At 45.9% G+C, this 23,734-nt stretch overlaps 1 protein-coding gene and 1 pseudogene across 1 annotated transcript in view; one reads left to right on the top strand and one right to left on the bottom strand.

Annotated features, from left to right (window-relative positions):
• Positions 1-5,595, top strand: part of LOC133344949 (protein FAM171A1-like) — a 41,559-nt gene extending 35,964 nt beyond the window's left edge. Inside the window, exon 9 of the mRNA XM_061555278.1 lies at positions 482-5,595. Within this exon, the coding sequence (XP_061411262.1) occupies positions 482-2,501 (2,020 nt within the window). The 3' untranslated portion in view covers positions 2,502-5,595. The remainder of the gene's footprint in view (positions 1-481) is intronic.
• Positions 5,596-10,796: 5,201 nt separating this feature from the next.
• Positions 10,797-23,237, bottom strand: LOC133345341 (carboxy-terminal domain RNA polymerase II polypeptide A small phosphatase 1-like; annotated as a pseudogene).
• Positions 23,238-23,734: the final 497 nt, after the last annotated feature.

Below are 23,734 nucleotides of genomic sequence, written 5' to 3'. Positions count from 1 at the left end.
GTAAAGTGAACGGGGTCAGATGTGAAGGGGCCTCGGAAGGAGGGTTGCCACCTCTGAGGTACAAAACAAACTAGGACACATCATGGCAAGAATAATACCTTGCGTATGTTTTTGGTGGTGTATCTTTGCACAACTGACAAAAACTGGGACAGCTACTGCCTCAAAAACAACAACTTACATGAGTAACGTGCCCATAACGTAACATACATCTCAGGACACAGGAACACAAAGGATGAAACGAGAGGGAATTTGAGAAAAGAAGATGATCTTGGGAAACCAGGGCAGGTGGCAACCCTGCTAAGAGGAGGCCCCATCTGGCATTTTACCCCGGGCCTCCGAATGCCTTTCGGTGGCCTTGCCTACGACAAATTGGGCCCAGCGGATGGGTGAAGTACAGTAATTGGGCCCTGTTATCGCTGCGACCAAACACCCTGCTGCTGCTGCTGCTGCTGCTGCTGCACGTTGCTTCTCTGTGCCACAGGAGGCGATGCCGGAAGAGGCGGCAGCAGCAGCAGAGGCGCAAGCTGGCCGCCAGCACCGCGCTGGAGAACAGCAAGAAGGACCAGTCGACGTCCATGTCGCACATCAACCTCATCAGCGCGGTGCACATGGAGACCATGTCCTCTGCCGGCGAGACCGACGTGCACACGCCCATGCTTAAGCCGGGCTTCGCGGCACAGCCGCGCGACTTTGCCAGCTCACGGGGCGGGGGCGGGGTGGGGGACGAGCTCCCGCGGCACAAGGTGACGCGGGAGCTGTCGTCGCGCACGCGCAGCACCGCGTGCCGCGACTCCACCGACACGCTGCCCGGCTCGCGCGAGAAGTTCCACCGCTCCACCGACACGCTGCAGCTCACGCCGGCGCACTCCGAGCTGCTGCTGCAGAAGACGCCGGAGAAATTGGGGGAGGCGCCTTTCAGGCACCTGCACCGCGAGGAGCAGTACCGGCGCAGCACCAGCTCGGACCAGCCCTCCGTCGACGAGCACTCGGCGGCCGGCAAAGTGCCGCAGGACCACCATCACCACCAACACCACCAGCGTGGCCCCAGCCTGCAGCGGGCCGAGCTGCAAGAGGCCATCGCCGCTGACAAGAAGTCGGCCGACAACCTGATGTCGCGGTCCGTGGATGCTTTGGCCCGCCCGGTGAACCTGCCGGGGCAGGTGACGGGGCAGCTGCTGTGCTACAGCTCGGTGGACCAGATGAACGACCCGCGCTACCACAAGATGATGCAGCACACACTGGTCATCCCCGCGCACTACGTGCAGCTGCAGCAGCAGTACATGCTGAACCCGTCCGAGTCGGAGGGTTCCAAGCAGCAGCATCAGTCGCATTCGCAGCACCAGCAGTACCAACAGCACCACCAGCACCATCAGCATCAGATGCAGCAGCAGCAGCAGTCGCAACAGCAGCAGCAGCAGATGTACCCGCATCCACATCACCCTCTGCAGCAGCAACAGCAGCAGCAGCAGGAGTCTCCCCGTACAGAGTCCGATCGCGAGGAGTCTCCGCACATGGCCGAGTCGATCTCCATCCCCGTGACCCTCAGCGAGGCGGCCATGTCGAAGCTCAACATGGAGATCCAGGGTCTGACAGAGAAGCACCTGCTGGACCTGGGCGACCTGAAGCCCATGAAGCACCCACGCGCCTGGTTCATCTCGCTCGACGGCCGCTCAAACTCCACCGTGCGCCACTCCTACATCGACCTGCAGCGCTCTGAGCGCTCCGGCAGCCAGGACGCAAGCCTAGACTCGGGAGTCGACGTTGGAGAGAGCTCCAAGCCCGGCCGCAAAATCTCCGAGGAGGGGAGGCAGCGCCACCAGTCGTGCGGTATCGGCGGAGGTGGCGGCGGTGGCGGCGGTGGCGGGGCCACCGGACTCGGCGGTGGCGGCGGCGGCGTCGCCGGAGGCACCGTATACACGCGTCTGCTGTTCGCCGGTGACCGTAGCGAGAGCGAGACGGCCGTGTGCACGCCCGAGGACAGTTCGCTGAAGCCCCTGTTGAGCGGAGACTCCCGTCGCGAGGACACGCTGGCGCTGAGCCCGGACGACGACGACGAGGACGACGACGACGACGACACCGACGCGCAAATGCCCACCGAGTACCTGTCGCACCTGCAGAGCCCGCCCGAGTACCACCACGGCGGAGGCAAGGGCCACGGCGACTACATGGTGCAGACGACGGAGGGCGAGTACGGCGGCGAGCGCAGGAAGAACTCCTCCTCCTACGGCAAGGAGCAGCCGCTGGGCGCCGAGTACGCGAGCGAGCCGCGTCCCGCCAAGGCCGAGCCGCAGCAGGCGCACCCGGGCGTCAAGCACCAGGCCGGCGAGTTCAGCAAGCTGCGCCGGCCCACCGACTTCAGCGGGAAGATGAAGCGCGCACCGCGCGAGCAGCAGCCGCCGCGCTCGCCCGACGACGGCAGCGAGGACGACCAGGGAGGCGACAAGAAGAGTCCCTGGCAGAAGCGCGAGGAGCGGCCGCTCATGGTGTTCAACCTCAAATGATCGCCCGGGAGAGGGGGAGAGGAGATGGGGGCAGGAAGGATGAGAGGAGGAGGAGGAGGAGAAGGAGGAGAAGGATGAGCAGGAGGAGTGCAGCGGAAGGGCCCCCAGCAAGCCCTTTGTGTCCTTAGCTCTTTCACTTTCACAAACTGCAGCTGATTTGTTTAAAATCTGTACCATTATTTCTTCTGGTTTTGAGTTACATTGCCAACTATTTTAAACCGGTCAATAGTATTCTCGTTTTGTGTGCAGCTGTTGGCAAGAAGGGGTGACGTCGTATGAATGCAGTCATGGGAATTGTGGTGTTTTAGCCACGTACTCCCTGCCACTGCATGGCACCTGCGACACCAAGCCAGTAAAATCCCACTCCACTTGCAGCTGTGTCAAAGCTGCTTTCGCCAATTACCTGTCCTGTTCGTATAATTTTCGAAACAATTTAAGCCGTTCAGTAATGCTCATCCCGTTTAGATCGTAACAAATCTTGATTTGTTGTGTCACCAGCCATTTAAATAAACAGCAAAACAAATTTGGCAGGCTCTTCGGGGGCAACATGGGGGCACGTGGATGGATGTACGGATTGCTGAAGTCAAATATAAGCACACGGGACACCAAGCAGGAACGTATTGTCAGATTTCTAATTCTACTTTTGCCGAGTGCAGCAGCGTAAGTCGTAAAGGAGCATGGGTTTGTAGATAAAGTGTGTAAAGAATCGTAGATGACGTGATGAAAGGGAGTGTCGAGTGTGCAGATTCAGGGACCGTGGATTGATATCGATCTGATGCTTCGTATCTATTTCCCAGCGTAAAGACACGATTATAATTTAGCTTTTACGGACAACAATGCCACTTAACGCATAGTTTTGACTGCCTGCGTAGCCATCGTAGGAGTGTTGTGTAAATTGTTCTTTCGTAATTGATGTGTGGTGTTTTTTAAATCCATCGAGGCCAATGCTGTATATGCATTATGTCTAATGTAACCAATTTTGTAGCCCGTCACTTGGGACATTTTTTTGTTAATTGTGCTTTTGGATATTTTGCTATATTAGCATTGAGCGCACAAGACACAGCTTTGGTGTTAAGTTTAGCACAAAGATTATTATTTCAAGCTTATTTAACTCTACTGTACCTTGAGCTTCTGACTAAAGATTGCGTTGTATAATTACAGTGCTGTTCCATGATGCAGCCTTGTGGGTGGCTTTCGTTTCTCCGACGCTGACGCATTGCTTTTATCGTGCAAAATTTCTGCTCTATTCTTAAGTGATTTGGCGTAATTATTCCCGGGCCCGCAGTACGTCGGGCGCGTCGCTTGCGAGCATGGCAAACAGTCTCCCGAGAACGGTATAGCCCTCGACTCCCTTCTTCGGCCTGGTGACGGTCATCGCCGAAACATAAACAGTAAGAGGTAAAAATGATAAAATAGATGGCGATGGTCAGTAGAATTCAAGCACGCAACTACATTCGGCTACGTCCACTCATCTGCTCCTTCGATGACCCGGACCAGTGTTGATGCTCATCAATGAGCTCAAACGGAATGTTAAACGAGTTCGTGAATCTCCATATGAGCTTTGGGCGGTGCCCATATCTTGCCAGTGCTAAACCGGCAGTAGAGATTCCACATTTCTATGGCTGGGATCAATTTAAATGTACTTAATTAGTAAGAGACCCATAGTGTGATCCATTATTACTGCCCTTAACCCAGAATACAATGTTTTTACAGAATACATATGATGAGGCAGATTTCATTTGGCTATTTTAATTTCAACAAGGTTTGATTGATCCTCTGCAGTTCTGTGGTTGGAATCGTTTATCAGTTCCATGTAGGATAACGGTACCAACTGTAATTTTCAGAGCAACGCTATAGCCACGGTGGCCAGCTTGATTCGGCGAATCGTACATGGGGTGACAATGGTGGAAAACGATGTGAATCTTCACACCAACAAAACCCCAGGCCTCAACCATTTGGATTATTTCCGGTAGAATTGTTTTGGGGGGACGGGACAATGTTTTGCTTTGCACGAAGCATACAAACGTGGACACTCATAACAAAACTATATAGGTAATATTTACATTGGCCATTCACAAGATCTATGCGTCTTGTATATGAATTCGAAGATAATTTGCTAAAAACACCGATCTATCTTGTTTCTCCTGCTTCATGTTAATCCATTGCATGCTTTCAGGAGTATACACACAGCGGTGTGGGGGTAGGTTTTCTTTTATAAATGTGAGCCAAACTTTTGGGCATCACTTTCCCAACAAGGATTTATCATGAAAAATAGGCCTCATGTGGTCTCGCGACAGCAACGCAAGAGGCCTATTTTGGTTCAGCTTGTAGAATATACGACCGTGAGACTGCAAACATTTTTTTTTAAAACACAGTAACACTGAAACCGTCTAATTGAGAGCTTTTCCAAAAGATTGTGCACTTGTGGAACTATTGGCGACTGCTGGATGGGTTGATTTGAACTTTACACAAGCCTGTAAAGCCATACAATTGAGGCATCCCCAAATGCTTAGTGTAAGATGCAATTGACATTGAGCCCATCGGAGAGCACACCTCCAAAAATCGTGAATATTGCTAAAGTGCCTTTCCCTTGCCATGTACTGTATACCCAAGGTATGTTACATCTCGACTAACAAAATACCTTTCAATGTTTTTTTTTGTTTTGTCGACAAGTTAATTTGTTTGCACGCACATCGCATTCAAAATGTGACATGATCTCAGATGTAAAATAGTTTACGTACAAACATAAATGACCAGAATTTTAAGAGCTAGTGATTGCATTCAGTAGAGATGAGTGTTTGCATGCCGCGTGTTATGGGTCGCGTTGGACTGGACTGGTTGCAAGTTTGTGCTGTCGTATTCGTACGCTCCGATGCTCTCTGGCTTTCGTATTTATTCATTTTCCGCTTCTTTTCACGTGCTTAGTGAAGGGGTCTAACATTGCCCGCTCTGCCTGTTTACAAACTTTATGATACATAGCCGCAGAGTTTTGTCCGTGCAATTTTTAGTGTGTGAGTAGAAAAACGTTGTGGAATAAAAACTAAAACTTACAATATATTCAATGTTGCGTGGCCACTCTTTATGTTTTCAAAAGAGCGTGCGTACTGTATAGCCTTCCCAAATCTGTAGGTTTTCACGGTTGTGCCGTACGTTTCTTGGGTGGTGCCGAGCGCTGTCCGGGATAATATCCGACGTTTTGCTGCATGTGCTTAGAGCTTCAGCACGTGGCGCGACAATGTCAACATCGGATACAACCGGCAGACACAACACACGGGGTTGTGCAACAGGATGAAAGACAAAGAGCTTTTACTGTCGTAAAGGTCCGTTGTGGAAATCTCCATCGTGGGCGCACGAGTGGTGGAGATTATGGACCGTCAATGGGACCTTTCTAACTTTAGCTTTGGCATTAAGTTCGTCGCCACGGCGGCCAGGAGATGTTAACAACCTCGCCTGGTATGGAGGAGGTCGTGGGTTCGATCCCGACTCTGACGCCTTTGCACATTTAGCAATAGGCGTTTAGAGTATTTGGCCGCTGTAAATGTCCACGTGAAAAGCCACTGCGTTGAGCGATCATTTGTGGCCAGGTTGCTTCTGAAAAAGAGCTACAGAGTTCAGTCGGCCTTACCTGGTACAATAAAAACAGTTTAGTTCTAAGTTCATGGCTAGAGCCAAATCACTTGGAAATGTATTTTGGGCAGCAGAGTACAACATTTTCTTCCTGCCTAAAACAAACCAAATTTATATTTCGTTAAGTGACATAAATTAGGCATGGCATTGGAAGGCCCTCAACTGGCAGTGGATTGACAGATGGCAGGACAAGATATTATTTTTGCCAAATAATCTCTAATTTGTTTCATCTTAAAACTTACCCCCTCTACCACCTGAGTGTCGGGGGCTGAAGCATTGCCTCTGTATCATGACGAACAGTCCCTTTCGCTGATGAGATTATTATCAGAGGGTCGTTTACATGCTATGAATTAATAGATATGTGTCCTTGTTGGGGCGGTGTTATTGACGAACGTGTTATATAAATGGGATGAGGTCTTGTGTATGTATTGTGGTGCCCGTTGGCTGGTGTCAGCGTGTGTGTCTTTGTATCTGTATCTGTGTGTCTGTGTGTGACTGTGTGTCTGTGTGTGTTGCGTGGGGAGCGGTGGTGTAGCGGTTAGCGCCACGCTGCGCTACGAACCCGGCCACCCGAGTTCGATTCCTGCTCACGGCCAACACCGGTGACGATTATCTGAACCGACCATGGACCTCCCCTTGGTTGACTCGGCCTAAAATAAGTACCCGGTGCATTGTGTAAACACCGCCATTGGGGAGACAAAGGCGGCCGAGCGTGGTGCTGTCGACCCACCCCCTCGTGTGCCACAGTGCCGGCCTTGATAGCTGCTGCTGCTTCTCGCTAACAGCACTTGCCCCTGCAGTCTGTTCTGGCTGCACGGGGGGTCTCTGTTGTGTTGTGTGCGCGTACCGAGAAGGGGGGATGGGTGTTGTTGTGCCCCTTGTGGTTGGTGGTGGCGACGACACCGAGATGCTGACCGACAACATCGCAGCACGCGAGCCCACGGCCACCGCGTCCACATCGCGCGGCGCTTCTGCGGCCGTCTGGAACGCTCTTCCCTCCCTCCCGACCTTAGGAAGCGCACTGCAGCTGCGCACTTTTAAATCATCATCGCCGTCGTCTAGATTGACAGACTCAATTTTTGTCAGAACTGCATTTTGTGTTTTAGTTTGTGCCTCGCCCGCACCTCCGCTTAGCGCCGTTGGCTACGTACGGTGCGAAAGAAGTTAGCACACGTGGCATCTCAACAACCGGCAAACATTCTTAGTTCGTGCCAAAGCCTCGCAGCTCACCACGGAGATAGACACGAGGCCCATGAACTCGGTACAATTCTTAGCCGGATTTAGTTTTCACGCTTTCATTTAACTCACTCTGTTGTATCTTTAAATCTTGTAACTCAATTTTAACCCACTCCCCAATGTGGTATCGACTGCAAACTTGGTATACTTATGTTATAATGATGACAATACCATATTCTATCATAAAATATATATTTAAAACAATTTTTATGTTTGTTTCGGCTTGGGTCTAATTACCGACGACCCCTTACGTTATGGCAAGCTTCGGGCCACTTCCTGGAGTCGTGGAGTTCTGCCATTATTGGTACATTTAATTAAAGCGTGTTTTTATATATATATATTTTTAATATTACTTATTTCACGTACGCCCCTGTGTCAATGCACTGCTGGATAAAGACGTCCCGGCGTTGTTTGACCATCCTGGACGTCTCCGTGCGGGTCCGTGCGAGTGCGTGGGGTGTGGCGCCATGCGGACGGCTTTCAAATATTGGTCGGACAACATTTTTCACTGCAGACCAAACCCGGACACGCTTCTCACAGTCATCGATGGGTCTGACCAAAACTACGCAGTTCACTGCAATGCACAAACCGAACACAAGGGCTGATTCATGTACGACGATCAATAATAAAGACGGGAATGGCAAGGAGTAGGTTGCAGTAAGGAGATGTGGCCATGAAATGAGTTAATGCGCAAGGGTGATTTACTACAATCGCATGCTATAAACGGTGGCAGTTTAAGCAGGCTTTCATCCAGCAGTGGATTGGCCATGGCCGATTACCATTATCTAAGTGTCGAACATAACCAAGCCCAGCGTCGTGTTTGTGCTGGGACTGAGCAAGCGCTACTGATGAGAAACTTAATTTGGAGCTTTCGTGACTGCAGGAATTACTCTTTGGTTATTTCGGTAAAGTCACGTATAAAGATAGTATTTAATTTTTTATTTTATCTTTATACGTGACGCTACTGATGAGCACGTGCAGTTTGAAGGTGCTCGTCTGGGGGAGGGGGAATGGGGGTTATATAGGGGTGGGCCACATGCAAATATCCCCAGGACGGCGCTTTGTGATTGGTTGGCGGTTGCCCTGGCCACGCCTCCCCCCTCATCCGTCTGGCTGTGGACAAAACTAATATCGACCAATGGGAAGCCGATATCCTCGGCATTGGATTGCAGTGTCCTCCATCAATGGATTCCTCGTTTTCAGTTTCATTTGGTGTAGTCCTGTGAGCCATTCGGCTCTTGAATCGGGTGCAACCGCAACAAACAAAAAAACATGAACATGAAAACATCTTAAAGTGGCTATGTGTAAACAGAAAATCCAAGAAAAGACAGCAAAATATTTCAGAAAAAGCACCGTACACCAACGCTGTGTTGTTTATAGTTGTGCCCAGTCACTACCCCATCGGAGAAGGGAATGCTACACGGGTGAGATCCTGCGAGAAAGAGGGGTGGGGAATTACACAGATAGGACAGGCAGCAGTATGGAGTCCTGAATTCAACATTTGATGGCCGCAATTTGCAGCGTGATCATCGCCGCCTACTGGTTACAAGTAGATGGCACGAGATATTTTATAGCGAGATCATTCCATTTAATCGCTCGACTGCATTGTTGTGGTGGATTACTCGGGCACCTTTAAAAAAACACGAGGCTGCCGTTCCCACAATCTGCCTCCCGACGGCAGGAAACCCCCTACGAGCGCCTCGTGATGCATTTGCAAGAATAGCATCGGGGCCAAATTTAAATTACACGCAAAATTACTCAATTAGGATGTTGCATAACAACCATCGCCCTCTACTGCAAAACCCTTGCAGGGCCCGCCTGGTAAAGAGCCCCAAGGCTTTTCTGAGTGAAAAAGCGGAACTTGGAGCGACTTGTGTCATCAGCTGTCCCAAAATATTCGTATGTGAAGCCTTGGGTGGCTAAAGCAACGGCAAGGTGGTGGTAGCGTGGTGAGCGCAAGTGGTGCATCTAATCCTGAGTGGATTAACTCATCACATTGGGGTTGCCGTTCCACGACCGCCTGCCAGTTGGGCCTGACACTTTGCATGGCCTCAAAGTGCAACGAGGCTTAGAAAAGAGCGGTGATGTCCCGTTACTTGGTGGCTCATGGCGGTTGTGAGTGTGCGTATTTGTAGACTCGGCTTTGAACTATACCTGGAAGAGTACGTGGGCGTAGGGTTACGGGTTAACATAGGCCTCGGCAAGGTAAGTTACCCTTTTTACCGGGTAAAAGGATAAAGGTGTCGACCACGCCAAGAGGTAAGGTAAAGGGTAGGGTAAAGGTAGCGCTGAAGAATTACCTGGTAGGGTAAAGGTAGCGTGAAGTATTACCCGGTAAATATCGTTAACCGCTCGCTAATAGCTCCGTGGCGTCGCCCGTGGCCTCCATTTAGAATTTGAATCCTTTGATGTCGGACCAGTTTGGAGACGGACCACGTTCTTGAGGTAGAGGACGAGGTCGAGGATGCCAGCAACGGCATTTTCGGGGTCGCTGCGAACAGCAATCAAGAGGCAGCGGCATGCGTTCCCGTGGGAGAACACGGACGATTGGATGCAGGGTGATCCCCATGTGCAGCAAGGGAAGCGGCAGTGCGTGCACTGCTGTGCAAGTGGTTTTCCTCGCGACGGGGTGGAAAGCCCACCTCAAGAAGCAACACAACGTGCTCGCCCCGGGCAGCGAGGTCGGGACGTCGGCGTCAAAACCTTTTTCATGTGTAGTACCCCAGTAATTACCCTGTAATCGGGTAATTTGGATAGGGTAAAATGTAGGGTAATGGTAGTCTCGTTGCTTTTGAACTTTTACCTTACCTTGCTAAAGAGTAAAAGGGTAGATTGTATTGTGGTAAGGTAATAGGTAGGGTAAAGGTAGGCTCGTTGTTTGTACCTTTTACCTTACCTTGCCACAGTCTAGGTTAACCCTATGTGAAGGCTCAGTTATCTTGAATCCTAAGGGGTTGGGGATTGCCTAGTGTATGCACCTTAACATTAAACAAATCTGATTATGGTAATGTTTAAGTGTGCAGAAAACATGACACACGGTAAACATGGTGACTTGAGATTGGTGTAGCTTGGAGATAAAAACGCTGGGTAAAGTGGTTGTTGTGCAAGTCAAGGTGGAGTTTTATGAACTCGGTGACGTGATCGTGTCTATGTAATTACTGATACAACTTGACCATCTATTTTGCCATCCTTTGTGGTTATCTTGGGAGAATGGTTTAAAAAAAACCCACCAGTGTTTTCCCATTCCCCAGAACATTTTTTTCACAACCCAGCCCATGATGAATCTGGCACTCGAATGCAGGGGAACTGGGGATAGATAGCACGAGGTTGGCGAGATGAGCAGCAGGACTGCACACCAATCATACTGCACCGGGATAAGCACATACAGTATCTTCGGTTAAATGTTTACATCAGAAAAGGGCTTACAAGTCATACATGAAAAGGTTTATTAAAAACAAGTACATACAGTACTTAAGCAATCAGCATCATAAACTGTAACTCACAACAGAAAGAAATTAAACATTAATGTTATGGCTTTATTTACTTGTATTAAAAGCATTTGACTACAAACTAAAAAAAGGAACCCCTGGAGTACCTTATATTACAAATTTGTGACAAACTGTGCAGAATGTAATTTCAAGTCTTGAAATCTTGCTGTGTTTAATAGCACAGTGTTTTAGTTGGTATAGGCACAGCAGTGATCACTTCAGCCCAACTTCTCGCACCCTTCCAAAAATCGATAGTGTAATATGCTAGGTGTAAATAATTTGTAACTATCAAAACACCCACAACAGTGTTAATTGGTCTACCATTCCAGACAAATTAACAAATAATAAATTACACAATGTTTTGGTTTTTAGGCACTTATTAAAATGAAAGCTGCCAAAATGTTTGTTGTTACCGTGTCACTAATAGAAGAGAAAAAACATGTAAGAATTATTTTGTAATATTTATGTAATTACATTTTTTTAACCATAATCCAGTCTCCCGTCTGAAATCAAAATAGCCATATCGGAGTTTCGGCCGGATTTCTTGAACGCATCTCCACGTTGCTATGGCCAACCCTTGGCAACATTTAATTTCTGCCTGCTCTGGCCTCGGATAACTACACAGCATGTTTTAACTATCAGGACTGTAACCATTCCTTGAATACTAGTGATGTTCAAAATGAGTTTTTCTCAGTATTGGCACATACCCTACTTGTAGGACCATTCCAACAAAATACATTTTTTCTTGCACCGTAAACCACGTTTCCACAACTACATATTGAGTTGCATGTATAATCTTTGCAGGAACAAGAGATTTGCTCCTACCATCCCACTATAAATGTGGTTCGGGAGCATTCAACTATGCAACGTCCTTCAAGTGCACAGGAAGTATGAAACCCTGTTTTAGGTAGGTCTATGAATGTGATTTTGGTGTTTCCAGGATGGAATTACCCTTAGTTGGTTTTATTGTGCTCAATTAACGTCGATTCAGTGGTTATTGGCATAAAGAATGCCAACGTTTACAAAAGAGGCTTGGGTATGTCTCTTAAGTGATTTCGAAAATATTTCACATCACCATATTGACATTATTTTATGAATTAAAATATGCAGTTAGTTATACTAGCTAGGGGATAATGCACCTGGATGCATTGTTTGATGGTGATTAAATGCTTTCTCCTGTGACTCCAAAGGTTTTGCGACCACTAAGCCCACTGCACAGTTATGGAGCATAACATTTTTGCTAAAGTTCAGGATAAAATACTTTTAAAAGGCCAGTATGGATCATCATGAAATATGCCTATCTGCATTCCTTCACTCATAACTACTATTTGCTGCCAATGACGATCAAGTAGGATTAATGTTACATCCTATACTTTGACCTTTTACCAATGGTTCATCATGTTTAATATAGTTGTGGGTCATACATTGATCTGCTCTAGAATGCCCAGGGGAGCATCCGTCACCAGCCTCTGAAGCAGTATTCCAGAAATTTTGGGAGCAATTGAGTGCTTTATATGTATACTCTCTTGGTCCCAAATCGATATCTTTTCCAGAGGCCAACCTTGGCAGAGTTATTCTCAACCTCATCTAAGGCCCTCACCCTAGGCACATCTATCATCATAAATTGACAATGTTGCACGTAAACTCATGACATGAATGTAACCCATGAGGCTGCAACATTCAAAATGTCCTTGTGACACACCTATGAGGCCAGTGCGCATTGGGTCTCCCTGCAGTTGTGAACAAGAGTTTGTGATGGGAGTACAGCAGATTGGCACACCCTGCAGTTGCAGCTCTTGTTCATATTCCTACTAAGATGCAACCTCTCCAAAGCACAGCTGATCCTGTATATTGACAATGATTTTTGGAAATAGGAAGAGCAATTGTGTCATCCTTAACAGGTTGACAAGAACTGGTCTGGGGGATCACAGCTGTATTCTGAAATTTAAAACACAAATTTAAAAACCCAAATTATTATGATCTAATCATGAAGTGTCCCGCAATAGTTGTAATCAACCAACGTGTCACTTGAATACTGGAGAAAAACTATAGGAAAATATTACTTCTCATTAAAGCATTACAGATTTATTCCATATCAAAAAATCTAAACTAAATGTAAGTCTGCTTTGCTTTGGTAATAAACAATATATGTCATCCATGTCCGGCAATGTGGTCGTGTTTTCCCTCTTGTAATATCTCGCAGAGATGACAGCAACATTAACAAAAATCTACCCTCATATGTCCTTTATTGACAGCAACCTTAAACGATGTATGAAATTCGTTAACACTATAATTTAAAACGATTGTAGTGGTACCAGGTGTTTTTATGTAACACACTTGATAATATAAAATAAATTAGTATCTTACTCAATGAGGAGCACCTAAAAACCAAAACATGTCATGAGCACATACAAGCTACTGTGAAATGGTAACTGCTATATTTAATGCCAAAGTTTTACTACAACCAAAATTATAAAGGTCCACATTTAAAAGGTATTATAAAACAAACCAAATGTGTAGGATCAAAATAAAAAAAGAGTAAATCAAAATGTAAAGCACACTAAATTAGCTATTTTGTCATGGTTTGCCATTTCACAATACGGAACCTTTCGTTGCATTGGTCCTCAATAACAGGGATTGTAGAGATCAATAATAACAGGGATTGTTTGGTCCTACCAAACTAAAAACATGAAAACACTGGTGTTTATCACATACAATATTTGCCAAAGCTTTACAAATTTTACACTCATGACTTAAAAAAACATGCACAAATGCAAACACAGCCTTAAAAAGCACACACCGCTAAGGTGCAAGTGCTTTACGGGTTTACAGCATCTTAAGGACTTGAATCCGAATTCCCAAAATTGCAAAAATAGATTATTTTTTATATCCTAGTAACATTGTAACAGTTAAGACATTAAAAAGCCCTCCCAACTTCCCATATAACGTTCACAATACACTCAACGCGATTTTAAGTTATAAAAGGGAAAAAAGTAAATATCTATATAATAACGCCTTAAAACAAAAAACTGTTTTTCTGGCACAATGAAGACATGTTACGTCATGTCATTCCACCACCAGCTTCCCTAGCGATACCGTTGTGCAAAGTCTCTTCAAAACTGCAGAGGTTTTCCATAGCAGTTTGGTGGCAACATCTTCTGTTGAGCCAGTCATACTGTATCATCAACTCTTGATAATATTATGAAAGAGGAACCCAGTCTCCAGGATAAGAGAAAATACATCTTCCAAGTGTGTGTCAATTTGGATAAAAGCCAATCACAACCAATTAAGCTGTTTAATGTAAAATAAATTGACACACAGAGCAACTGTGGTGCTGGTGAATGGCAGGCAACAGCATAAAAGGTAAGGCTCAGGAGGAAGCAAGCAAATGTTTGATGGCACAGTCACCTTTATAAGCGAGCTTACTCCCCCTCCCCCCCCCCAGAGGGCACAGGATTTATAATTTGGATAGTTTCCACAACAATGAGAATGAGAGGCATGCAGTTGATCTCGGGAAGACTGGAAAGACAGTCACTTTTATCCACCACCAGCAACACGAGACAGTGACAACTCCTAACAACATGTCAGGTCATTAACTGGCAGTTTCAGTAAACCTCATTAGTACTTGCCGCGGACAAGATGGTTATTTTCACCAATAATGTTCAATCAGTATCTAACCGATTGCTTACAGTCACCTGGACAACAGACCGAGAGAGTCTAATTTGGTAAAGAATATTGCTGGAAATAACTTTGCCGCAGTCTCATTTTTTTGGTGTCCGACGCAGCTCTTTTGAAAGTGGCCGCTACCTCTGCCGATGACGCTGCAGGATGGTGAAGATGTCCTCGGTTTTACCGAGCTCCTCAAAGAGTGGGATGAGGTCCAGCAGCTCCATGTCGGACATGTCATCAAACCATGAACCCACTGGCACCTGGCAAAGACAGTGGCAATGCAAACTAAAAGCCAAGAAATTGTTTAAGCATTATACTCTATTTACACTACCCTGTAATTAAAATAATGATGAAAATATACATTTTTTGTCCAGTCCTGCAATAAGATGTTTGGCCAATTGAATTAAAGTGATTGGTATTTAGGAATAAAACTATATATATAAAAAAACAACCCATGGATGGTAGCTAAGAATCTAATGCTGTACTGTCATTTACACCCAAACCCACAAAAGTTCGCTTCCCAGACAGCCTTTCATTCAAGTGCTAGCCAGGTTCATCTCTGCTTAACCCTTGGGTTCTAACAAGATCAGGTAAGATTCTGCATGATTTGGTTGTAAATGTTAAATGATACATAATGTATAAAACTGAAACAGACCAATCTAAAGTAGAGCTCATTTATTAGGCTCCCTTCAAAAATCCAATCATTCAATTTTTTTTGTACATTTTTAAATGGGGATATAAAAACAATTGTGAAAGTGAAATAAAAAAAATTGTCCATTCCAATGTATTGCCCAGCCTATTATGCATTATTGTAAAGACCAAATCACGTAAGGATTAGACTGAACATTATCGTACTGACGAGTTTAAGGGAAATGCGCCCTTGCGTTGTGCCACTAACACTGTTCCTCCCATTGCATTTACGCCCCCTGCTGTCCCACTCACCAGCATTAATGCGAATAGTTCAGGCATCACTGTATATCACTTAAATATTTACAACAAAGGTAATGTTCGCCCCTATGTCAATACAATGCTGAATAAAGGCCTCCTGACGCTGTGTCAATCAAGGGCGCTATTTAGCCAACTCACTAAACTCATCAGTGTGGGTTGATAATTGAGGGCAGGACCAGTTTGGATACATCACTTCATAAGTGAAGTATGGAATGTGACATTATAAATTAAAACATTATATTGTACCTACTTATTTACAACACTGTGATATGTGCAATCAGTAACTGCAAGGAAGCAAAACACAATTTCTTACCGCATTTTCCGGGTGGAATATGTAAGAGGCTGGCGAGTTGTCGATGATGATGGTCTGGCTGAGATCACGGCCGAGCCGACTCAGGTCCTTTACGTAGCTGCCATGGTGAAAGACGCAGGATTCTCGAAAGAGGCGAACTCTGAACACTCCCCATCGATCCAGCAGGTCAGCCACTGGGTCTGCGTACTGTTCACATACGACCCAACCAACAGGTGGATAGGGGATCGATCAGACATAGGCACAGGACATTAATATACAAGGCACTGCAGTCGAGCGAAACCAAAGCAGATCACATTAATGGAATTGCTGATCCAGAAATACCACATTTCAAAAGTAACAAAAGCTTCCGACTTAATATTGTTAAAATGAATATGCTAATCGGTCAGAATACTACAGTGGATAGAGAAATGTATTTGTATCCCATGACATGGACTTTTGCATTTTAAAATGTGCAAGTAGACTAACATCATAAGACATTGATTATCATGTTGTATATGGTGTTAAAATGTTAATGAGATTGTATTTTGTTGATTTAAAGACTTATGATAAATACCTTAGCTAGGCTAGCAGTAAAGAGGACACATTCAAAAAGTTCTCCCATGCGCTGAAGGAACTCGTCCACAAAAGGTCTCTTCATCACGTACACCTGTAAGATATATACAGCTAATAAGCCACTACACCTTTGCTTTGCAGGAAATATAGTACAATTATCGCTCTTGAAAGAGAAACCCCAAGTTGTTAAATCAATAGTTTTTGTAAATTACAGCCAGCTAATACATGTTTTAAACTGTTCATCCAGTGAAAACGCTACCTATTTGGAGCAAATTCTGATGTACAAAATAAAACAATGGTCTAATGTACCAAGTGCACACTTTAAAAATGCTATCACTAAAATGTAAAGCCGTTTGAGGTCAACATTTTTAAACTCTAATTTCTTGGTTACAGGAACTCGTTTGAGTACTCTAAGTTAATTATGACATGATTTATAATATAGAATTGTTGTACACTTCGAAGAAAACTTTTAAATTACACAATTTGTAAGGTACTGACTAGTGTCTAGCAATTAAAATGTTGGCTGTATACATTGTAAGCATTAAATAGAGGTAGAGCACTAGACGTTTGCAGACTACACCCGGATCAAGCAACCGAGGAAAGGCCCACGAGTAACACAGCCTATCCTGGATTACTTGAACAGGGTGCCAGCCTAAAGATTTTACCTCCACACACTTAGTGAATCTAAAGCATATTATCGGCATGACCAGTTCAAAACAATGTTTACACTTGAAATGTAATTTAGTGCATGAGCTCTTGCTTTACCTGGTGTGTTGTTCCCTCAATTTCTACTGGAATGATGAAGTCTGCATTTTCAATGGGCTGAAAGAAAACAATTAAAAAGTAAGCAGCATATAACAATAACTATATAGGAACAATCGTCTCACTGTATAAGCATGCCTTTTGTGTAAAAGTTGATACTGAGGCAGATGTACAGGTTAGGGACACAAGCCAAATGCAAATGTTATGCCATCCTCATGTTTCCAAGAAAAATGCTATTGTATACAGTATAGTGCTTGTTTCCAAAAATATATGTACATTGGCAAAGCATCAAGGAACATGCATGTCAACAGGATTTTTTGTAGTTAAAACTATATATGGTTTTAAAACAGTCCAATGTAATTCAATCTTTCATTCAAAGCCAATATATTTAATGTGCAGAGTGCTTGGATTTTAAACTCAAATATGCAAAAAGAAACAATTTATAAGCAGCCCCAGTGATTCATAATAAAACATTCAAGGTTTGAATAACAATGGTAACAAGGTTTGTGCCTTTGGCAACTTCAGTAATGTCGCTTCTCAATTTGGCAGCTAATTCATAACATCCAGCATCATCAGGTGTTAATAAAAAGCTCAGCGCTTACATGAGAGCCGATCTTTGTTAAACACGCGAGAGATGAGCTTTTGTTAAAACCTGACGGTGCTGGAAAAAAATGCCCATATAGTTTGCTTGCTTTTCAACGTTTCTCCACTTTGCTGAACCAATTCAATTGACATATTTGCCCATGTGACAATTTCATTTTATTGGCTCTATCGGGTCGTAGTTTTAAAATATATAGAGTATATATCTACACGACCTCGCCCAAAATAAACCAATTATGAATCATAATATTGTATGTATGTAGAATTTTACAATTGATAGTTTGTGTATGTAAAGGACACAAGTCATCTCAGTGGATGCTTTTGCACAACTTGTACAATCAAGAACTTAAACAGCAGATGTAAATTCTTAGTAGAGGCAGTCAACACATAAAAACGCCTATGGGTGAATGTGGCTAGCGACTGCAAGCCATGCGATCAGTTTGGACACGCATGCGACGTGGAAAACATACTTTATCTAATTTTTGCTCAATACTGCCGTGTTTCGGAGAATAAGTTGACTCTACACACAATTTGGAATGTGCCTTGTCACCACAGAAACTGCAAGTTTAAATCATGTTGACTTTCCAGTATTAAAGTAAAATATTTTAACAAAACGAATACAATGAATAATGTCTTTGGAGCTACAGAGAATACAGAACATGGGCTTGCAGATAAGAATGTGAAGCAATCCAGTTGATGACTTTCAAAACCGTACAGATCGCCAATTCCGACCGTCAGGATTTAGGGTTTCATAAAAGTACATAGTATAATTTGTAATATATAAGGTGAACAACATGATATAGTGTACACATGTCCTTAGCAGCACTAGTGGGACTACTCTATTTTAAAAATAGTTCCTGGTTTAATTCTATGGAAGGGAAATCTGCCATTGTGTGTTTTTGCTTTAAGATACATTACAAAATAACTTTTAAAGAATATTACTGTACAATATTATCTGCATTGTAAGATAATAACACACTTGACAAATTAATCCAAGGATAAAACACCCCAAAATGAAACCTCTACGACCAGTGTGTTTAAACATGTTTGTGGATGATGACTTTAGCGGAGACAGAAGTTTGCCACACATACTGTTCTGTTTAGATGCGACTTGATATAATGTTACTTCACGTGAGTAACGAATACTTAGCCGTAGAGATACATTAAAAATAAACCATAGATAGCATTACAATTCAGAGGCAATAAACTAAGAGCCATAAATGAAAATTTGCAACTGAAAAAACTATCTCTAATAAGGATACAAACATATTTGAACGTTAAATATTTACCAAAAACTAATGTTGCAGACCCAGCGAAAATTAACCAGAGATGGAAAACTTTACAAAAGCAAAATAAATATTACAAATCTGACCAATAAAGACAAAGATGCTAATTATTTTTGTGGTAATCGAATACTTTTTAGTCGTGCCACACCCCAAGTGTCAAAGTCTACATATGATCACCAAATGACATTTATAGGTTATCCAACATTAATGCCTAGCATCACAGCCATTAAGGTTTCAACAACGAGATATCAGTAGAAAAATACAATTAATCAATATGCACGTGGGACCATACATACCTTGAAAGAGCTGTGCACCAGGGTCTCATCTAGATCGATGACCATACACTTCTTCCCTTCATCCAAGGGCCTTAGCTCTGGTAAAAGTGGCCTTTCCACTGGCTGAGAAAGAGAAACCCGCCTCAGTAATGCAATCCACCCTTGTGGTTAGGCAATGCCTTTGACTGAAAGTGAACCAATGTACTTCATTGGTGAGGCAATGTTCTTGGCAAGGTACACATTTTCCCCCCAAAAATAAATGTAGTTTAAAAACAATTTATTTGAAATATTTACGCAAAAAAAGATGCACGTTCAGGGTGATAAAATACCGTTTATAGAGGGCAGTTAATAAATGGCAACACTACCCAAGGGGCAAGTGGCATTCACAGCAGGGTTACATTTCACTTTAATTTTACAAGCAATTACCGTTGTGTCTCGGTGATAAACTTATCCAAACAGGATATTTTATTTTAAATAAAGGTTGTTCCATGCAGATGTAAAGTATAAAAGTTACAAGGCATTAACCACAAACCAAGTTCGTATTCATTTAAGTTAAAGGTAAGGTTAATGACAAACATTTCTATACGCATTAAATACCTTTGGCACTTCTTCAGATGTCATACAAACTGCTTGAGGTTATTTTCAGCCCTTTTCACTATGCGTTCAAACTTGAAAATCATTGACACATTACTAAACTGGACGCTGCACACCGCCATGCGAGCACTGGTCGAGCGAAAGGTTTCGAGAAGTCTAAGCGTAAAGTCCACCTAAAACTCTTGAGAAACGTCAACGGTATACCACACGGGCTTAAATTTAGTACTTCCAATGAATGTTTAGCTGGCTCTACGGTGCCCTCAACACACTGCTAAGAAAAGCTTTTTGTTGATAAATGCGAGTCAGATGTTCGAGCCTGGGTGTACATTACATGGGCTATAAACAAGCAAGCGTACACACACAAGTTGGCCTTTGTAATAACTTCACCATCGTAGGAAATTCGGCTCTCCACTGCACACTCGGTGACACAGAAGCCTGTGCGCGCCACAGGTCTCACCTTGAGCAGGGCCCCATTCTCCTCCACCTTCTTGGGTGCCTCGATGGCGATGCTTTTGGGGACAGCAGGCTCGCCATCGTACTTGCGAAAGCAGCTGAAGAATGAGCCAAACAGGCTTTTCTTGTTTCGATTTTTCTTCACTACAGCTTTACTAAACGACCCTAACACGCACACACGCACAAATATAGTTTCGTCTTTACATTTTTTTTGAAGAATATCCTTCCAATATACACATTTTTCAGAATTTGGCTTCAGCAAGCCCAACAACTAAATACAAACGTGCTTACAATAAGGCAGATATAAAGATATAAACATTACAGCAAGGATGGAGTGTTTCCCACAAGTACTTTGGCACAGATTTGAAAAATAACTTATTGCATCTCCACTTCAAACATTGACAATACAATGTAGTAAGACAGGGAAAAAACCCCTAATTTAATGTTGTGTTGATTGACTACTGTATCTGCCCTTATCAGTTGGGCTGAAAGCCAGAACAATTCTTTTAAAAATCTGTTTTCTCAACCTATGTTTAAACAACATGTAGTTTTCATCATTACAAAGCCTTCTCAGTGCTTTGAGTAAAGATTGTTGCTTAGTTGGTCATAAATTTACAGGTTACGATTGCAAACATTGTTTTTCCTTACACCAATGCTCGTGCAGAATACTGTACATCCTTATTTCAAGGCACATTGTCCAACGTCACACAGTGGGTAGCAATACCAATCTCAAAACCGGCCGAACTACCATTCTGAACATTAGTTTTGGGACTAAAAAACAAGATTATGGGAAGGCACGTTTGTGGTGTCAACCGAGGTAGCCCCTCGCCCTAATCACACACGCATTTTTAAGTTTCAATTCCATGAATAGACTTCAGCTGCCAAGCTGACGTTATTTATCTCGTCCTACTTTTAACTCATCAGTGAACCGAGGACATAGTCGGACAGCGTGGACATTAACGTTGTACCTGAAGTCCAATGAACAAAAGTTCCCCGTTTCCGAGCTCAATGAATAAATAAAAGTCCACACATTCACAAACAGAATAGGATTAACACATTTGAAAACAAAGATAGGAATGAACTTGGTACAAGTTGATTGAATCTTGAGATCAAATTACGAGTTTTTGCTAAATAACACCACCGCCACCTCGGCTTTGGTTACGAACGTCCACAAGATACTGCTGATGAGACGCAACACGTGTGGATCCCATTAGAGGCACAACAATCGGATGGCGATCGGATTAGACGGCTTGTTTAGATTGTTACGGTGACGGCTGATACTCGGATTAGGGATAATTTAGGGCTAAGTTGGTTTAGGATTATTGAGGTGATAAGGCCAGGGTCAGCCTCAAAGTTGGGAATCATCGTTGGCCACAAATTAAATAAGGACATTCGTAGGACCAAGGTCACTAGGGACTCAAGTTAGGGATATAGTTTGGCACTTGTTTCAGGTCTACAAGTGTGAATAGAGCCAGAGGTATCAGGTTTGATCTCACCAAACAGGTTCAATGTCAAGCTCATTTATGATGAGAGTTTCTGCCTCGTGTGTCGCTCACGGGGTTGAGAGTCTCGCAGGCGCGATGGCTATGGGCGGGCGTTGTGGCCGTCGCTTCGCAAAACACAAACCACGATGCGAAATCAAAACCACGAACCCAACAACAACAACCACCACCAATTTACACAACGCTCAACGAAAACATCAACACCGCCGACACACGGTGCTGGGATGTCGCAAGATTTGTCAAGGATTACCCTCGGCGTTACGACACACGCAGTGTGGCGGGGTTTGCCTTATTGTGTTTGTAATTGGCAGAGGTTGTTTTCGTTTAAGACGTGACACGGTGTGTGGCACCGTCAGCGTGTGCGATATTCTCGTCGAGCACCAACCCTGACGCATCAGCGATTTAAACGTTTTAGCGCGCTCACGTTTTCATTGTAACGCGGCGCAATCGCCTCGTTAAAAACAAAAACACGCGGCCGTCGGGCCCCCCCTCCCCGCATGCTTCCACCCCACCCATTGATCCCCCCCTCCCACCCCCCCCATTGACCCCCCTCCCCACCCCGCATGCTTCCACCCTCCCCCCCATTGACCCCCCGCCTTCCACCCCCCCCCCCCATTGACCCCCGTCCTCCCCCGCATGCTTCCACCCTCCCCCCCATTGACCCCCCCTCCCACCCCGCATGCTTCCGCCCCACCCCATTGACCCCCCCGTCCCACCCCGCATGTTTCCACCACCCCCCCCCCCCATTGACCCCCCCCGCATGCTTCCACCCCCCCCCCCCCCATTGACCCCCCCTCCCACCCCGCATGCTTCCACTCACCCCACCCCATTGACCCCCCCTCCACTTCCCCTTCCATGGACGCCCTCTCCCCCCCTCCCCTAGCCCCCCCTCCCGCCCGGGCACGCGCCGCGCTTGGCGCGAAAAGGCCGCGGCGTTCACAGCCATGGGGGGGGGGGGGCGCGTTCGCTGCTCCGCGTTGGCGCCAACAGCCGCGCTCGCGCTTCCCGCCGTTTTCTCTCCCTCACGCGGAGAGAGCCGCCCCCCCCGCCGCTCGCCGTCTCCCATCGTCTCCCTCGCCCCTCGCCCCCCGCCCGCCGCCACCACCACCACCAACCCGCTCCACTCGACTATACCCCGCGCTCTCACCTTTCCCTCGCGATGCAGCAGCAGCGGCGCCTCCGCCGCGCTCGTCGTCTATGCTCACTTGCGTGATAATGGACGCCACGTCCATTGGGTGGCGGGCGGGCCGCGGCTCGGCCTCCCCGTCTCCTTCGTCTCCACCGCCGCCGTCGTCGTCGTCGCTGGACTCGCCGTCGCTGCGATCGCTCGGCGTGACGGAAGCCAACATGGAGGCCGCGCCGAGAAGGGGTTGTTTTGGAGGAGGGGCGGGGCGGGATGGGGGCGGGGTTGGAACGGGGGGGGGGGGAATAAATAATTAAATAAACGAAGTTAAAAACAAGCAGCGCGCAGGACCACAACAGCCCCCGGGTCAGTTACAAGGCGCCCCCCCCCACAGCCCCTCCCTTCCCCCAAGAGCCCCTCCCTTCACCCCCACAACTCCTCCCCCTTACCACGCCCACAACCCCTCCCCCCGACCACTCCACCACCACAACCCCTCCCTTCCCCCAACAGCCCCTCCCCCTTACCACGCCCACAGCCCCTCTCCCCTACCACTCCACCACCACAGCCCCTCCCTTCCCCCAACAGCCCCTCCCTTACCACGCCCACAGCCCCTCCCCCCTACCACTCCACCACCACAGCCCCTCCCTTCCCCCAACAGCCCCTCCCTTACCACGCCCACAACCCCTCCCCCCTCCACCATCACAGCCCCTCCCTCCCTCGCTGGGCTCAATGCCGCCCCCCCTCCACTCGCCCCACCCCCCATTACTCCTCAAAGGAACGTAAACAAAAACACCCGAGAGACGCC

The sequence above is a fragment of the Lethenteron reissneri genome, chromosome 21, assembly GCF_015708825.2.
Source record: "Lethenteron reissneri isolate LAM-NWPU_2019-01 chromosome 21, ASM1570882v1, whole genome shotgun sequence".
NCBI lineage: Eukaryota > Metazoa > Chordata > Hyperoartia > Petromyzontiformes > Petromyzontidae > Lethenteron > Lethenteron reissneri.
The sequence above is the reverse complement of the archived record's forward strand: the minus strand, read 5'-3'. Positions and strand labels throughout refer to the sequence as shown.